At 41.6% G+C, this 17329-nt stretch overlaps 1 protein-coding gene across 1 annotated transcript in view; it reads right to left on the bottom strand.

Moving 5' to 3' along the window:
* The window catches only part of LOC125461646 (collagen alpha-1(XIV) chain-like), a 143349-nt gene that overhangs the window by 11676 nt on the left and 114344 nt on the right, over window positions 1-17329 (bottom strand). The window contains exons 40-44 of the mRNA XM_048550601.2: window positions 15215-15268; window positions 12007-12060; window positions 7759-7830; window positions 7219-7254; window positions 7035-7101 (exon numbers count right to left, since the gene is read on the bottom strand). Of these exons, the coding sequence (XP_048406558.2) occupies window positions 7035-7101; window positions 7219-7254; window positions 7759-7830; window positions 12007-12060; window positions 15215-15268 (283 nt within the window). The remainder of the gene's footprint in view (window positions 1-7034; window positions 7102-7218; window positions 7255-7758; window positions 7831-12006; window positions 12061-15214; window positions 15269-17329) is intronic.

Below are 17329 nucleotides of genomic sequence, written 5' to 3'. Positions count from 1 at the left end.
GGATAGCCTGGCATTTTTTTCATCCCTTCGGTGTTCTAATATACATTTTAATTTATCATAATTGCTGAAAGTATCGTCACAATAGGGACACTGGTAGGTGCTCCCATCTAATTGGCCTCAAAAGTGGACGTATAATGTTCCATTGCTGACACTGCTGGCCACTATATGGAAAATTTGTCTTATCTCCAGCATGAGAGGGAGTCACAAAGTTTGTTCAATGTTGTCAATGTGACAAAAACTTAAAATGCAAACAATCAATAGCTGTCTCTGCACTGACAGGAGCATCTAAAATAAAGTATTTCACTTCTCACACTGCAATAGTCTCCCTTCTAAATGTGTCTCTTGGGCACTTGTACATATTTCTATGAGCAATTTCTATTCTGTAGAATTTGTCCTTGCTAAGCATAATTTTATGTGCAATCACTTGGAGCAGCCATTTGAAAGCTGAGTTTCTTTTTGCAATGGTATGTACATGGTGCATCTCACTCCCAGGAAGAGTCTGTTCCATGTGTCAAATGATGAAGTCTTCTTGGATGATTCACATATCCTTGTGGTTTTCTACAAATTAGGCACGGTTTTGGAGATGTCAGACTGTGATGGGGTACATTTGGTTCAGACTGTTGAAATCCCTTCAACATTTGTACTTGAGCTAATTGGGCAGGTTGTGCTTGTGATTCTAAGCAGTTTTTTCGAAACAAGCAAGGTAGAATCAAGTTGGGACTTTCAAAGCCATTGTTTAAATCATCAACTTCCAGGAGGCAACATTCTCTAATCATGGTACTGAAGTCTTTTCAATTCACTGATTACCATTTCTCTTGACACCTCTAATAGAATGTACATCATTTTAATTATTGCATTTTTCTTTGGCCTTAAGAGCTTTTCTTGCTGATAATGATGAAAGTATCTTCTATGAGATACTCAAATATGCACCATCCTGGTTTATGAAAAAGTGTACCAGTATCACTTTATTACAGTCCATTCCTGTAGTGAGCAAGTAGATATTGAAACCCAAAATCCATCACTCCCACAACATGGGAAAATTTTCTAGTGATTAAGGAAATAGTTCTGAAGCTGGGAAAATTAAATTTTTCTAAATCATCCTTGATTAGATTAGATTAGATTCCCTACAGTGTGGAAACAGACCCTTCAGCCCAACAAGTCCACACCACCCCTTGAAGCATCCCACCCAGACCCATCCCCCTATAACGCACACACCCCTGAACACTACAGGCAATTTGGCATGGCCAATCCACCTAGCCTGCACATCTTTGGACTGTGGGAGGAAACCAGTGCACCCGGAGGAAAGCCATGCAGACACAGGGAGAACGTGCAAACTCCACACAGACAGTCGCCTGAAGTGGGAATCAAACCCTGGTCCCTGGCGCTGTGAGGCTGCAGTGCTAACCACTGAGCCACCGTGCTGCCCAGTTTTTGCACCGTTTTTGTTTGAAGTGTTCACCAATTTATTATAGATCTTAACTGATTTCGGTGTAATGCAGAGATGATTTCAGTTTCAACCCAACAAGGTTATTGACAGCACTTTAAACTATCTCAAACTTATATCATATTAGCACACATAAGGAGCTGAAACTTACCAAAAATTGGCTGTGTCATTTTTCAAGTTTTATGGCAGCTTTCTCTCTGTGAGGTCCGGTGATTTTTTTTTCTCTCACTATTTTCTTGAATACAGCTCATCAACTACGTATCAAATCCTCACAGTGCCCCACATGTCAGTGCTAGTTCAACTCTCCCACTTATTGAAGGTGTAAGTATTAATTACTGCCAGGATATTCTGGAATCTCTGGTGTGGCACTATGTTTGAATCCCACTTGTGCACCCACTCAAGCATTGGTAATCCAACAATGTTCTTCACCATATCCCCTGGGGGACAGCAACTCCAAACAAATACCCCTCAGGGCACACAGGTGGCATGACTGACACTCCTTTGTATATAAAAGAGCACATCCATACACTAATCACTATTCCAGCAGCAAGACACCCAGATTGACTGTCCTTAGATATCACATCCCTCTCTAAATCACTGATAATGGGAACTGCAGATGCTGGGGAATCCAAGATAATAAAATGTGAGGCTGGATGAACACAGCAGGCCAAGCAGCATCTCAGGAGCACAAAAGCTGACATTTCGGGCCGAGACCCTTCATCAGAGAGGGGGATGGGGTGAGGGTTCTGGAATAAATAGGGAGAGATGGGGAGGCTATCCGAAGATGGAGAGAAAAGAAGATAGGTGGAGAGGAGAGTATAGGTGGGGAGGTAGGGAGGGGATAGGTCAGTCCAGGGAAGACGGACAGGTCAAGGAGATGGGATGAGGTTAGTAGGTAGATGGGGGTGCGGCTTGGGGTGGGAGGAAGGGATGGGTGAGAGGAAGAACAGGTTAGGACTGGTTTTGGGATGCAGTGGGCGGAGGGGAAGAGCTGGGCTGGTTGTGTGGTGCAGTGGGGGGAGGGGACGAACTGGGCTGGTTTAGGGATGCGGTGGGGGAAGGGGAGATTTTGAAGCTGGTGAAGCCCACATTGATACCATTAGGCTGCAGGGTTCCCAGGCAGAATATGAGTTGCTGTTCCTGCAACCTTCGGGTAATGGTAAAGCCTAATGGTATCAATGTGGACTTCACCAGCTTCAAAATCTCCCCTTCCCCCACCGCATCCCTAAACCAGCCCAGTTCGTCCCCTCCCCCCACTGCACCACACAACCAGCCCAGCTCTTCCCCTCCGCCCACTGCATCCCAAAACCAGTCCCACCTGTCTCTGCCTCCCTAACCTGGTTCTTCCTCTCACCCATCCTTTCGTCCCACCCCAAGCCGCACCCCCATCTACCTACTAACCTCATCCCACCTCCTTGACCTGTCCGTCTTCCCTGGACTGACCTATCCCTCCCTACCTCCCCACCTATACTCTCTCCACCTATCTTCTTTTCTCTCCATCTTCGGTCCACCTCCCCCTCTCTCCCTATTTATTCCAGAACCCTCACCCCATCCCCCTCTCTGATGAAGGGTCTAGGCCCGAAATGTCAGCTTTTGTCCTCTTTAAATCACTGATCTCTTTCACCAATTTATTATAGCCCAGAATCTCATCATTGTTCAATGTGGAGCCATCACATAAGGCAAGTCTTTGATTGCTTCAAAGCTGTTATTTTTATTCATGTCCTGCTAAATTTAACAGAAAATAAAGAAACCAAAGCTGCATTGTAGTTCAGAACAGAAACAGACAGCTTACCTTTCAAGCATCAACAATTTCACAGTCAATGCTTGATCACTGAACCAGCTCACTTGCACTGGAGCCAGGTGTGAATTAAATTTTGTCTGGCTTGTTGCGTCCAATGCTGCACCAATCTATCATGCTGAACTGGATGATCTTTCTGCTCAACTTCCTCGTCTTCCTCCTCAGAATACTGTGGCTGCTCTCCCAGCCTGCAAGCATTCATCACATCCCCTCTTTGCCTGCTCCAGTTGTGTGGAGCATAGCATGCTAGGATTATGTGGCACACTCTGTCTTGCGTGAACTGCAAGGCCCAACCTGACCAATCTAAGAACTGGAGTCTCATCACTCCAGGCCTATTGGCTGTTTCACCATGGCCCTGGTTGAGCAATGGGCTACAATTGTATCTATACTTGTTTTCAGGCAGGGGTTGAATAATGGATTAATCAGCTAAGGTCACAGTGGATTGCACTTGTCCCCCAAGAACCATCCATGCTAAGTTTCTAGCCTCTCAAACACAATAGATTCATTAAATGGTCTCAGGAATATTGATGCCATGGCAGCTCTCAGGCTACCTCTAAGAAGTGATAGTAATGATCACAAATGACTTGCATATTAATTTAAAAAGAATTCTGTTCCAACAGTGAACTCAACTGTATGATGATATGACCATCTCAATAAGACAAATGTACAGTCCATCATGCCCTACACCTGGGAGAAGCGAGCTACATTGCCAAAGTGTAGTGCACAGGCTGGGCAAAACACAGGAAGTAGTGTCATGTGACTCAAAAAGCATCAGTAACAATTTTGATGCAATGGTTGGTGGACGATCAAGAAGTCCTATACAAGTCTCCTGTGCTTCCCTGAAAGAAGCTGTTGGCCCTAAAGTCCAATGCAGTTGTCACCTTGATGCCCACTCAGAGAGGATGACCATCCACTCCTTCGTGTTGTTGATCCCACTCTAACACCTAGCATATTTCAGTGACAGTGTCCCAGGGCATCCACAGTCTGTGCTGCCACTGCTCCTGTTAAGGAGCGATAATCCATTAAATAGGCCTCTCCCTGCTTACTACTGAGAATCTCATCTGGCCATCTAACAGTTAGATTGGAAATGGGACTTCATGGTCTCAAAATTGAGCAGGTCATTGCTGGACACCTCACCCTACGTTTGTAAACTTTCTCACCATGATTCATATTGTTCTGGGAAGGGAACACTCCTGGTCTCAGTCAGAACACAGACTTTTTCTCTGGAACTTTATGTTAAATTAATGCTCTAGCTCCACCCAGAGGTTTAAGCAATCAAGTATAGTCACACAGAAAACTGACCAGCATTGTCAAACATGGAAACTAACAATGGATTTATGCTGCTCTGAGGCACATTCAAGGCTTATGTGCTAAGGTAGGGTGAATCAATTCTCTCTTTCTAATACCCATTTGGCTAGACAAAGATTTTTAATTCCTTTTAGCATAAAGCTATATTACACTTCAATTAAAACATTAGCATTAATCATAATTAAGGACCCAATTTCAAGATTTTCTTGAGTGAAAAAGATGAACTTTATTACTAATCCTAAGATATATAAAAAAAATGTCATCAAGCGCACACACAAAAACAGGTATGAAGGTTAAAAGGGGACAGTGTCCAATGCATTAAAAAAAAATCAAGAATAGGAAGTTTAAAAAGAAAGTCCTTATAAACCTTGAACTGTTAGATTTTAACCTGAGACCACAGTTGCTTAAGTGATGTCTTGTAATCTTACTTGTAAATGTCTTTGACTTATCGGTAAGTGGATGTTTCTCCAATTTGCTTTGTTACTGGATGCTATTTCTCAATTGACTGAGACGAACAGGACGAAACAGAGCAAAATCTTCTAGTTCTGCTGTTAGCAATTCATTTTCTTCTCCCTCCTTTGCCCCAAAAACAGTTGTTTCATACACAATTCACTTGGGTGTTCCCATGTCTAGCTTCACTGTTCTCTTTTCCGAGTGGATAGTCTGCAGGTGGCTTTCAGAAAAGTGTGAATTTAACAGGAATTTAACAGGATATGGGAATTAAACTCACATAGTTGGCATCACTATATCACAAACCAGCCCGTCCAGCCAGTTGTTGCAAAACCGTACAGAATATGTATCTTAACAAATTGCTCTGGATCTGTAGCACATGATATTTACATATACCAGTTTCATCCTGGTTAGGGATACATGGGGAATGCCAACTTAAACTAACAAGTCAGGTTAAAAATTCCAACAATGGACCTACATAAACATTTCCCTGCCTTAATTTTAACTACAATGCTCAAGTACATAGAACAAATGTACATAGAACAATGTTGCTAGGACACTGATATTTTCATTTTCCACTGCACAAAATTGTTGCAACACACAAGTAGAATCCACCAGCTTTACAAGGTTTCTCTTAGCCTAAGGATTGCAAAGCCACTTCATTATAATTATAGCCTTATCATAGCAATATATGATATATATCATCATATCATATATAAAATGTACAAATGCACGAATTTGCAAACCATTGTATGATTCTTATCAATAATGAAAATAATTTTAACAAAATTTCTTCAATATCAAGTCTGAAGACAAAATTGGCAATCAAATGTTCATGGTCCACTGGGTTATAAAACTTAGCAACAAGTTGACAGAAACCATAAAGTGCTCTGAAATGTTATGTAAATTCAGATAAGTTGCTTTTCTAAAAAAAACCCACCAAATCCAATTAGCCCTTTTTCCTTTGGATAGACTCTTATGAGGTGCAGGTGATGTGAGCAATGAAAAGATTTGTGCCAGAAACAGGTGAAAACTCCAAGGTCGATCTCAAAGCCAGGGGTATCTCATGCCATCTTTAATGGTTTTTATGAGCAACGAGGTGAATTTCAAACCAAGCAACAGCAACAGCCAATTAAGGGGAATTGTTCTTTGTTAAATGCCTCTTTTATACCACAACTCACCACATTAATATTCAACTTCCCACTGACCAAACATGCCAAGCAAGTAGACATCAAGAAACCTCAAAATGGAAATCATAGCACGTACCAGTCTACTTCAGCTTGCTACTTGCTCCAATCAACCTTCATGTTGGACACAAGGCATTAACATCTCAAAGAATGCTCCACATGCATCCCACATCCACATAATTTAGCATTTAATATGTGTCACCGTCTAGGAATTCTCATGATACCTCTTCATTCCACTTACAGGACACTTTACACCTCAATTCTATGCTTCAGGCTGCACTGGCAACTCAGTGTAATGTTGCTGCAAAGGACACAGTGCACTCAGGGACATGCACATAGCTCGTGGATTAGACCAAGCTGCAGCTTCAGGCTCTTCATACACTGTCACTGGTCACTTGCTCTGAGCCTACCTTTATGCTCATAACGTTCCTGCCTTGCGTCGTGCTTTGCCCTGTTTGCCAGAGATCCCAGACTCATTATTTCTGACTTGCTGTGCCATTTAATGTGGACACAAAGCCAGGGAGCTTGTAGTGGTTGCCAGCAGTTCTATGCCTCAGTCAGCAGCCTTTTCAAGACGGCACATATGCAAGAGATGATGTTTCTTTTGATGAATATTCACCGAGTGGTGAATTCTTCTGGGAATGGCACATGATAAGATGGGCTAGAATCAGATGTAAGAGATGTCACGGGGCATGGTAGGTAGTTAATGAGGAGCAGTTAGTAATTATGGCATGAAATTTAAAATGGCAAGGATCCCTTGAAAAGAATTTGAGTTATAACTTGCACTTAGCCAAAAACGATGCATGATTCGACCAATAGAATCTGAAACCTTGTTATTGGCACTTACTCTGAACAAGCTCCTCACAGGCTTGGGTAACCAGCTGATAAACTGTAGCAAGTGATTGAAGTTCTCCCTGAAAATTCAAAATGTAACAATTGTTTTGCATAATTCCTTGATCTTACAGTGGAGTCTACTCCTTAATATTATCAATAAAAACATAAGAAAAAGCAAATGAAACAAGAACATTCACCTTTTCACCTTTTTCTCCTTTTGCACCAGGGAGACCCTGAAAAATTATTAAAAATATAAACAAATGAACCACACAAATTTCACACACTGATAGCAATGTTAAAGGAGAGAGCTAGTAGATTAATGATAATGTCATTGGGCTCGTACTGCAGTGATCTGGGCTGTACTGTTGGGACGTAAGTCAAATTGCATTCAATTGATACATTTGGAATATAAAGCTCTTTTCAGTATGGTAACCATGAAGCCAACACTGAAAATTGTAAAATTCCATCTGGTTTACCAATGTCCTATAGGGAAGGTGGCTCTGGAGCCACAGCAATGTAATTAACTTCTATTTGCCCTCTGCAATGACCTCGCAAGTCATCTTGTTCAAAGCCAATTAAGGATGGATAACAAATGCTAACATTGCCAATACCCATGAATGAATTAGAACATTATTTTACTCTAGAATTCTGAACCAAGGACTTAGATTGTTTGTATAAATTGTTAAAAAAACATTGTTTTACACAAGAAGCTAATGAATTAGTGATAACACACTTACTGATGGTCCCACTTTTCCTGGTGAACCTCGGTCCCCTGGATAACCTGATGGCCCTGTGACACCAGGTGGTCCCTAAGAAACCATAGCAGACTTTAATTCAACACCAGTGCTGAAACTAAAGCCAAAGCCTCTAAAGTGCTATCATGGCATACAAATGTACTAATATTACAGACTACTTTTTAAAAAAAAACTTCTGTCTGACATTTTAGAGGTTGTATCAGCTAATGCTTCATATCAAATAGTAGAGATTGAATGGCCAGCTGAATGCACCCACAGTTCATGCATAAATATTCCACAGCAGCATTTGAGTCTAAGATCTAGAAATAGTTCTGGTATTTTACTACCTATTTTGCAAACAACTTCTCTTAATGAGTACAATGTATCTGCTTTTGATACAAGACATCACGGGCTGTTTGTAATGGAAGCTTGGCTGTGACTTTATTACTTATGAAAGGCATTTCTTGTAATACCAAGGTATGATTTCAAAGTAACTTAATTTTAAAGAGAGGCAAATAGAATCAGATGAACACTATATCTTTTAAATAATCAAATCTTTCAGTATTCCAATTGGAGAGTCAATTCACAAAACTGCAAATCAGTGAAACAGTTCAGTGTTCAGCATCACCACAGAACAAAAAACTGTAGCCTCAGTAACTTATCAAGAAGACAGGTAGGCATGAAATTCAATAGCCCCTGAAAATGGAATGAGGGATTCATCTGCATTGATTCCTTCTAATGCAGAGAGCTTTGAAAGTTCAAGCTGCTTGTTTCATTTAAATAATGGTAGTGCAGAGCCTACTATTAAATGCACCTTTGACAACATCCTAGCAAGGATTCCACGTTGTCTGAGGTTAACCAAACACAGGATCATCTTCTATTAGGAAGGACAGGGGAAAGGATGGTGCAGGTCTCAGCTCACTTGAAGGTCAGATCACTTATGTGTTCTGCTGCAGAGGACTTTGTTGAGGTCTTTGAGCCTTCAGAGAAAGGCATTCGGGTGTCTATAGAGAGATACTTGGTGCATTGGCAGAACTGCCAGAATATAAGTGGTAGTGATCAAGGAACATGTGGGTGTTCACTTCCAAACCTACACATGTCTTAAGGAAGAGGTGACAGTCCACCCTTTCCCATATGGAAATAGTGTCAACTTCACAAGAACAGTTGGAGAACCAAATATGATGTAGAATCTAATGGCCAATATTTTAGCTTCCATGCAGCACAAGAAGAAGACGTAGATCCAACAAATGCTGCAACAAGTGTTCAGACTGAAGCGTGCATGCTCAGTTTGATGCAATGTGCAGATTGCTGAAATGCATGCTCAGATGGATACAAATACCAATGTACAAAAGGCTTGCAGGTTCTCACAGCAGACAGCCTTTGGTGCTTTGACAAATTACTGAGTCACTAACTGGAAGAGTGGCAGTGCTCTGTGCAACACAAACCTGATGGCTAACATTTGTCATCTTACCACTTCTACTTCACTAGCCAACCTAGATTATGGGTTACCCATGCCATGACTATAAAGTCTGAAAACAGGACTCCTAGGGTCAGAGATAACAAGGTGCAGAGCTGGATGAACACAGTAGGCCAAGCAGCATCAGGGGAGCAGGAAATCTGATGTTTTGCGCCTTTTCTGAAGAAGGGTCCAGACCCAAAACATCAGCTTTCCGGCTCCTCTGATGCTGCTTGGCCTGCTGTGTTCATCCAGATGCACACCTTGTTCTCTTAAAGTCAGAGTTGCTTTAGGTAATAATGTAAAACCATTTGCAGCCTCCACCTGAAAGCAAGTAGCCTTCTGTCAGCTACTTCACAGCTACTGGGCAATGTCGCCTCGAAGAAGCACATGCACATAAAAGTTCACAAGTCCAGTTTCCAGAAAAGACCTCACTGTGTTGTTGCACAAGTATATTTAAAGGGCTTGCATTTAAGGTGTCAGCTGTGCAGCAAAAAGATAAAAAAGGGTATAATTTTTAAAGTGATTTGCAAAAGAAGAAAGGACGAAGTGAGGAAAAGTTTTTAATCAGCAAATGATTAGGATATGGAATGCATTGCCTGAAATTATGGTGGAGGCAAGTTCAACTGAGGCATCCAAGAGGGCACTGGATGTTTATTTTGATAAAAAATAACAATTTGCAAGGAATGACAAAAGCCAGAAATTGAAAAATGGATAATAATGCTCATTTAACGAGCCGAATTATGAATTAATAGGAATTTCTTTCCTTGATTAGTTAAACACTTCATTGTTGTTGCATCTTGTGACCACTAGGATGGTGGTTAGAAGTGTGTGGGGATTTTTCTTTTCAGTTATTCATTTATCCCTATTGCATGAGCCCTGAGCTCATTTATATGTGCTTTCTCTTTCCACAGTTTAGTGGAGGCACTATCTGATATACTTTAAATGGGTAAACATCTCTGAAAAAAAAACATGTAAAGAAGAACTGACAATATTTCCAACAGTAATGTCTAGGTTTACAACTGCCAGAACCAGGAGTAGAGACAAAGAAAAGACTGAACTCAAAGTATTCCAGAAAAAAATGGCTTATCACAAGCCATTAATATCCATAATGTAATCTAATATATATTGTGGCATTGTTAGCTCATATCACAATGAGAAATATTTAAGAGAATTATTCACAATTGTAGGTATGAAACAACCTTCCAGTCAGAGTGTGATGGAATCCTCTCCATTTGTCGAAGTGAGTACTGTTCCAGTAACGCTCGAAACACATTATTTGGGAAAGTGTACTTTGCTTGATTACTACTCCTTCTACTATCCCAAACATTGGCTTTTTTTGACCACTAGCATACAGTGACAACACTGTGTACCATCTCCAACGTGCCCTGCAGCACCTTGTTTAGAATCCTTTGACAGCAATTTCCAAACCCATGTTCTCTGTCACCTAGAAGAGAAAGGTCAGCAGATGCACTGAGCCCACAACATGCAAGTTCTTCTCCATGTCATGAACCATCGCGTCATGGAAAAATATCGTCATTACCTCTTTGACACTTGGTCAAAATCCTGGAAGCCCCTCCCTGACAACAATGTGAGTATACTTACACCATACAGGCCACAATAGTTCAATACCATTTTCCAACAGAGATTTAAGGATGTGAAATTAAACATTAAAACGTAATTAAAAATTAAAACCTAGGCAGGGATTAGTGCTGGGTCTGCTGTTGTTTGTCATTTATAGAAATGATTTAGATGAGAATATATGAAGCATTGTAAGTAAGTTTGTGGATGGCATCAAAATTGGTTGTACAGTCAATAGTGTGGAAGATTACCTACGATTACAAAGGGATCTTGGTCAATTGGGCCAACGGGCTGAAGAGTGGTAGATGGAGTTTAATTCGGATAAATCCAAGAATTTTATTTTGGTAAAGTCTTATACAATTAGACAGAGTCTTGGGTAGTGTTGAAAACAGAGAGATGTAATTCCTTTAAGTTTGTGTCACATGTGGATAGAACAGTTAAGAAGGAGTTTAGCAAGCTTGCTTTCATTGCTCAGAACTTTGAGTCCAGGAGTTGGGACATTACGTTGAGGTTGTACAGCACGTTAGTGAGGTGTCTTCTGAAGTACTGTATGCAATTCTGGTCGCCTGCTATAGTAAGAATAATATTAAGCTGGAAAGGGTTCAGAAAAGTTTTACAAGTATGTTAATGTGATCGAAGGGTTGAGTTTTAAGAGGAGGCTGGATAAGCTGGGACTTTTTTCACTGCCACACAGGAGGGTGGGGGTGATCTTAGAGATGCCTACAAAATCATGAAGGGCATTGTTAAGATGAACAGCAAAGTTTAAAAACTAGGAGGACATAATTTTAAGTTGAGAAGAGAAACATTTAAAAACAACCTGAAGAACAGCTTATTTCACACAGAAGGTGATTTGTATGTGGAATGAAGGGCCAGAGAAAAAGTGATAGACGCAGGCACAGTTGCAACATTGAAAAAACATTTGGACAAGTCTGTGAATAGAAAACATTTTGAGGGATATGGGCCAAACACAGACAAGTAGGGCTAGTTTAGCTTGGGAAACTTAGTCATAATGTACAAGTTGGACTGAACCAACTGGTTCCATGCTGTATGCCTCTCTGATTCCATAAGATCAGCCTTGCCTGTAACATGCACTCATTTCATGAATAATAAAATAAAAGCTAAGGATCAATGTTCTTTTTTTTTGTTTGCTGCACATTGTCCTCAAAGACAGTGAAGTATACTTTGCAATCAAATCCTTTATAACTATAACTTACCCTTGGTCCAGGAAGTCCAGGGGGTCCTACTGCACCTTCCAGCCCTCTTGTACCCTAAAATATTGACATCAATTAACAATCTATAACACAGAATATATTTAGTTGAGATTCTAAATTAAAAGACCACAGATCCATCCTATCCTGCCTCTTATTCAACAGTGAGCAAGAAGGCTGCTCGAGGCTAGGCTGACAAAACTGGATTTGTTTCCTCTACAAATTGATATATCTTTTGGAATTAGTTCCAGGTCCTTCTACATTAGATGAAGAAAAGTAAAGCAAACAAAATTATTTAGCTATTTAATTTTGAAACAATGAAGCCACCCTAGATTCCATTTCAATATTCCTGGGCTACACATGGAACGTTCCACCCGAAACAAACAAAATTCAAACTTGGTCTGGTAGAGTTCAATGGAAGACAGGCATACTTCTTCAGTATATAGTGATTAATAAATATGAAAAATCATCGACCCAAATCCATGCTGGCCATTGTTACACCCACTGAGCTGATCACAGAATCATGGAATAGCTACAGCATTAAAGGAGATCACTTAGGTCATTGTGTTGGTGCAATTTAGCTTAGCAACCCAGTCACTTAGAGATTGTAGGAGGCAGAAGCTGGATGAACACAGCAGACGAAGCAGCATCAGAGGAGCAGGAAGGCTGATGTTTCAGGCCTTGACCCTGCTTCAGAATTTTTTTTTTCCTGAAGGGTCTACACCCGAAACGTCAGCTTTTCTGCTCCTCTGATGCTGCTTGGCCTGCTGCATTTATCCAGCTCTACACCTTGTTATCCCAGTCACTTAGTTCAGTGAAATCTTGCCATGTGCTTATCAAATTTTGTTTTGAAAGCTACAATTGAACATATAATCTCAGGTAGTGAATTCCAGAACTGAACAATTTGCTGCATAAAAACATTTTCCTCTTGCCTCCTTCATTTTTAAGCCAATCATTTTAAATTGATCTCCTTCAAATCTTGACTCTTCTGTCAATAGAAACAGTTTTTCCCAACATAGACACCTCATAATTTGAACACCTCTAGTAAGTCACCTCTTAATCATCTCTTCTGTAAAGAGAACAACTTTAAGTTCTCCAGTCCCTTCACAGAAATAAAGTCTCTCTTGTCTAGAACCATTCTTGAACATTGTTCCTTCATACATTCAAAAGGTCTTTGCATCCCTCCTGAACATGATGACTAGAATTGGCCACAATATTCCATTTGAGACCAAATCAGTGTTTTATAAATATTTCTCGTAATTGTCTTGATTTTTTTTTAAATAGACAGATTCTTAGAGGCATGAGCAAGACTTGTGGAAGAATGTGTGTGCAGCGTCATGAAGAAAGTTCGGCAAGGCCTATCTCAATGTGAGGTGAGAGTAACTTACCAAAGGTGCTGAACAATCTGGAAGTTGAGAATTCTTGACATGAAAGGCAGAGCAAATCCCTAGTGACTTTAGCTGGTCGCTGGCTGTGACCAACCTCCATGACGCTCAGCACCATGGCATGATCTTTGGGTACCAGCCACAAGCAACCCTCATCTGTGGGACCTGCCAACAACATTTGCCAACCCAGGTTTGGCTGGATGACTCAGGAACATTTGAGTCTGGAGCACAGACTTGCAGAAGTTTTTCTCGCAAGAGGCATTTGACTAAGACTTCCAAGGGATGGGGAAGTGCAGGCAGGGTGGAGGTGGAGACCATAGCCACTTTTCAAGTGTCTTCAGAGGAGACTCCTAAAGGACCTCATGTGTTTCCTTCTCTGGCTGGGTGACTCCTGGCACAGACCTAAATCCTTGTGAAGAAGGGTAATGTGGAGTGTGTCAGGTTTTCCATTCCCCTGTTGCCATGCCTTCACGATGGAAACCAGTGGCTGGGGCAATGGAGTGCAAACATGTGCACTTTTCCAGCAGATTCTGGAGGGTACAGGTGCCAAGCTGTCCATGGAAGCAGTTAAGTATGGCTGCACTGCTGCCACTTCTGGGCAATAAGGCCTGTTCCTCCCCGTGTATGTGGACAAAATCCCTGATGACCAACACCGTAGACTCCTCTGTTGCTTGGGGCTCAGTCAGTGCCTGGTCTCTGGCAGTTCTTTAAATGCCAGCTGCCAGGAATGTTTCTTCATTGGGCAGCTGTGGAGTTGCCGCAGTGATAAGCTCACTGACAGGTGCGTCCATATTTTCTAAGCCTAACATCACACTGAGGGGTCAGTATCTGAGCTGGTGGGGTGCAGAAGGCAAATTTGCTGATGCTTCCTCTGAGGCCTCAATAATCTCGTCCTCAGAGGTTGAGGAGGAGGCATCTGATGGAGAAGGCTGTTTCTCAAACCAGATGATGGACCTCCTACTGATATCTGCAAGACAAAAGAGAAGACATTACAAGCAGTGGTTAGAAATGATGGGCAAAGAACAACACTGATAGCAGGGTTGGAAGGCAGCACAGAGGCCATGTGACTGAGGAGTTAGGAATGTGGGAGGTTGGGGTGAAATAAGAGCAATGAGGGAAGGTGTTGCAGGCAATAGTGAGAGTGGCACAGACAAGCCTTCAGGGTACCAGAGCACAGAAAGTGTGTGTGTGAGTGAGATAGGAGGGAAATGAGTGTGGCACTTACCCTAGCGGAGCGCCGCTGCTACTTGTTCCTCAGCACTGAGATGACATTAACCTGGCTGGCAACATTGGACCAGCTGCCAGGGTCTGGATTCACAGCCTCTTCTGCCAGTCGTTCACGAAGAGGATGCTCCTCCTTTGCACCACCCTATCCACCTGGAGATCCAGTGCCCTGTTAGAGAACCATGGCAGCATTGTCCCATTCTTGATCATGCTCAGAAATTGTCCATCAATGAACAGGACAAGTTCAGAATGACAGTGCTTGTCTGGGTGCCCTGCAGCCTTTTAAGTACAGGGCAGCCCTCAGGGTTGCTGATCTTCTGGCAGATCTGGTGATTGGCAAGTTGTTCCAGGAATGGCACATGGTAAAATGGGAGCAGAGTTGGATGTGAAGGATATGATAAGGTGCAGTAGGTACTTAATGGGGTGACTTTGTTAAGAGATGGCAAGAATTCCCATTTGGCCTCACAGCAAAAAACACAAAAACATTTTGGGACATCCCGAGGATACGAAAGGTGGCATATAAATGCAGGCCTTTCTTTACTTTTTGGAAGTGGCATACCTAGCCACTTCATGTTGCTGTTTACCTGTGTTTATACAACTTTTACCTTTGGTCCTTGAAGGCCTTCAGCCCCTGGAGGACCTGGAGGACCCGGGGCACCCTGTGGAGAAATGAAATTATTTAAAATCGATAATTTTCAGTCATGTTATTCTTCAAAACGCAAGCTAATGATCATGATTTCATCTTCCTCTTTCTAGAAATTCTCCCTTTCCCAACACTTTCCGGGAGTGTAATTCAACCAGGGCTGTCTTAAAACTGGTATCCCATTTGTGGTCAGTATTATCTAGGAGTTCCCACGCGATGACTATTAATGGTTATCAATTTATCAAAATCGAACCCATTCTGGTTTCCAACTAAAATCGACAGAAAAACATGAAGGATAAACATGAAGCATTCAGATTCAGTTTCCATGAGGTAGAAACATTTTAATATCAGATGTAATCATTATTAACCTTCCTGATGGACAGATTTTTGTTTATGAACAGATCAGTGTAGTATCTGTTTGAGGTTCCCACCTTTCTTCACATGATACCAAGAAATGTCTGCGTGCAATGGATTTTCCAAATGCCAAGGATAGAACCATAGAAATGACACAGACAGGAGGGGGCTATTCAGCCTATCTTGTCCATGTTGATCCAGAGATGTCTTTCCTAATCCCATGTCTCCCCACATGGTCCACAGCCCTGCAGCTTTACAGCACTTAAGATGCAGATCCAGGTCCTTTTTAAAACATTTAGGGTGTATTCCTCCACCACCGACTCAGGTAGTGAATTCCACACACCCACTATCCTCTGTGTAAAAGAAAAAACTTTCCTCATGTCCCCTCTAATCCTTCTTAGCCTGAATCTATGACCCCCATTTTTTGAACTCTTTGCCAAGGGAAACAGGTTCCTCCTTTCTACTCCATCTCCACTCCTCTCAATTTTGTACACCTCAATCATGTTACCCCTCAGCTTTCTCTGTTCCAAGGAAAACAACCCCAACCTCTGCAATCTCTCGTTGTAGGTGCAATTCCATGCAGCTCTGTTTCTTAAGGCTTCTGCTTCAGAAATGGCTGTGTCTACAGTCAAGCTCGTATAGTATAGTCACAATAATGGCTTCTATTTGGCAAGGTGGATAGTTGCTCCATTACACCCTGCCTACTGAAGGCAGGAAACATCTATTCTGGCCAATTACTGACACATCAGTTTATTCTCAACCACCAGCGAAGTTCTGGGTAATGTCACAACTCCAGACCTTATTGTAGCCTTGATCTGAATATAAACAAACATAAGGACAAAAAAAAGGAGGCAAAGGCCTAGTGATATTATCGCTGGGCTGCTAAGCCGGAGACCCAGGTAATGTTCTGGGGACCCAAATTCAAATCCTGCCATGGCAAACGGTGGAATTTGAATTCAATAAAAATCTGGAAAATGACCATGAATCTATTGTTAGAAAAAACCCATCTGGATTCACTGATGTCCTTTAGGGAAGGAAGCTGCCATCCTCATCTGGTCTGGCCCACATGTGACTCCAGACGCACAGCAATGTGTTGATTCATAACTGCCACCCTGGCAATCAGGGATGGTCGATAAATGCTGGCCTAACGAATGACACCGTCAACCCAGGAATGAATAAAAAATGATTGCAAATTCAAAAGTAATGAAGAGGTCTACACTCATGTGCCAACTTTTTGGGCAAAATTCTGGCTTAGGTTTAGTATTCATGTGGCATTCACACTACACAGCGGTCAGGGAATACTTATGTATAAGCAAGAATCTATTCATACTCTCTTTAATGAGATTATCATCATCAAATTCCCCACCATCAAAATCCTGAGTCAGCATGACCAGAAATATAACTATGCCAGTACCTCAATTACATGGTTAAGCAAGTAGGTCAGAGGCTGGATATTCTCTGGTAAGCGTCTCTCTTTCTGACTGCTTAATACCTTACTACAGTTGCCGAGACACAGGTTATGAACATGACAGGATATTTCCTACTTGTTTAGATGTGTTTAACAACACATAAGAACCTCAATATTATCCAAAACAAAGCAGTCCACTATGGCAACCCATCCAATACTTTAATTATTTATCTCCTGCATCATCCATGTAAAAGGATATCAACATGTACCATCTACAAGATTTACTGCCACAAAACACCAAAGCTTCTTCAAAAG

Source organism: Stegostoma tigrinum, chromosome 19 (genome assembly GCF_030684315.1).
Source record: "Stegostoma tigrinum isolate sSteTig4 chromosome 19, sSteTig4.hap1, whole genome shotgun sequence".
Taxonomy (NCBI): domain Eukaryota; kingdom Metazoa; phylum Chordata; class Chondrichthyes; order Orectolobiformes; family Stegostomatidae; genus Stegostoma; species Stegostoma tigrinum.
The sequence above is the reverse complement of the archived record's forward strand: the minus strand, read 5'-3'. Positions and strand labels throughout refer to the sequence as shown.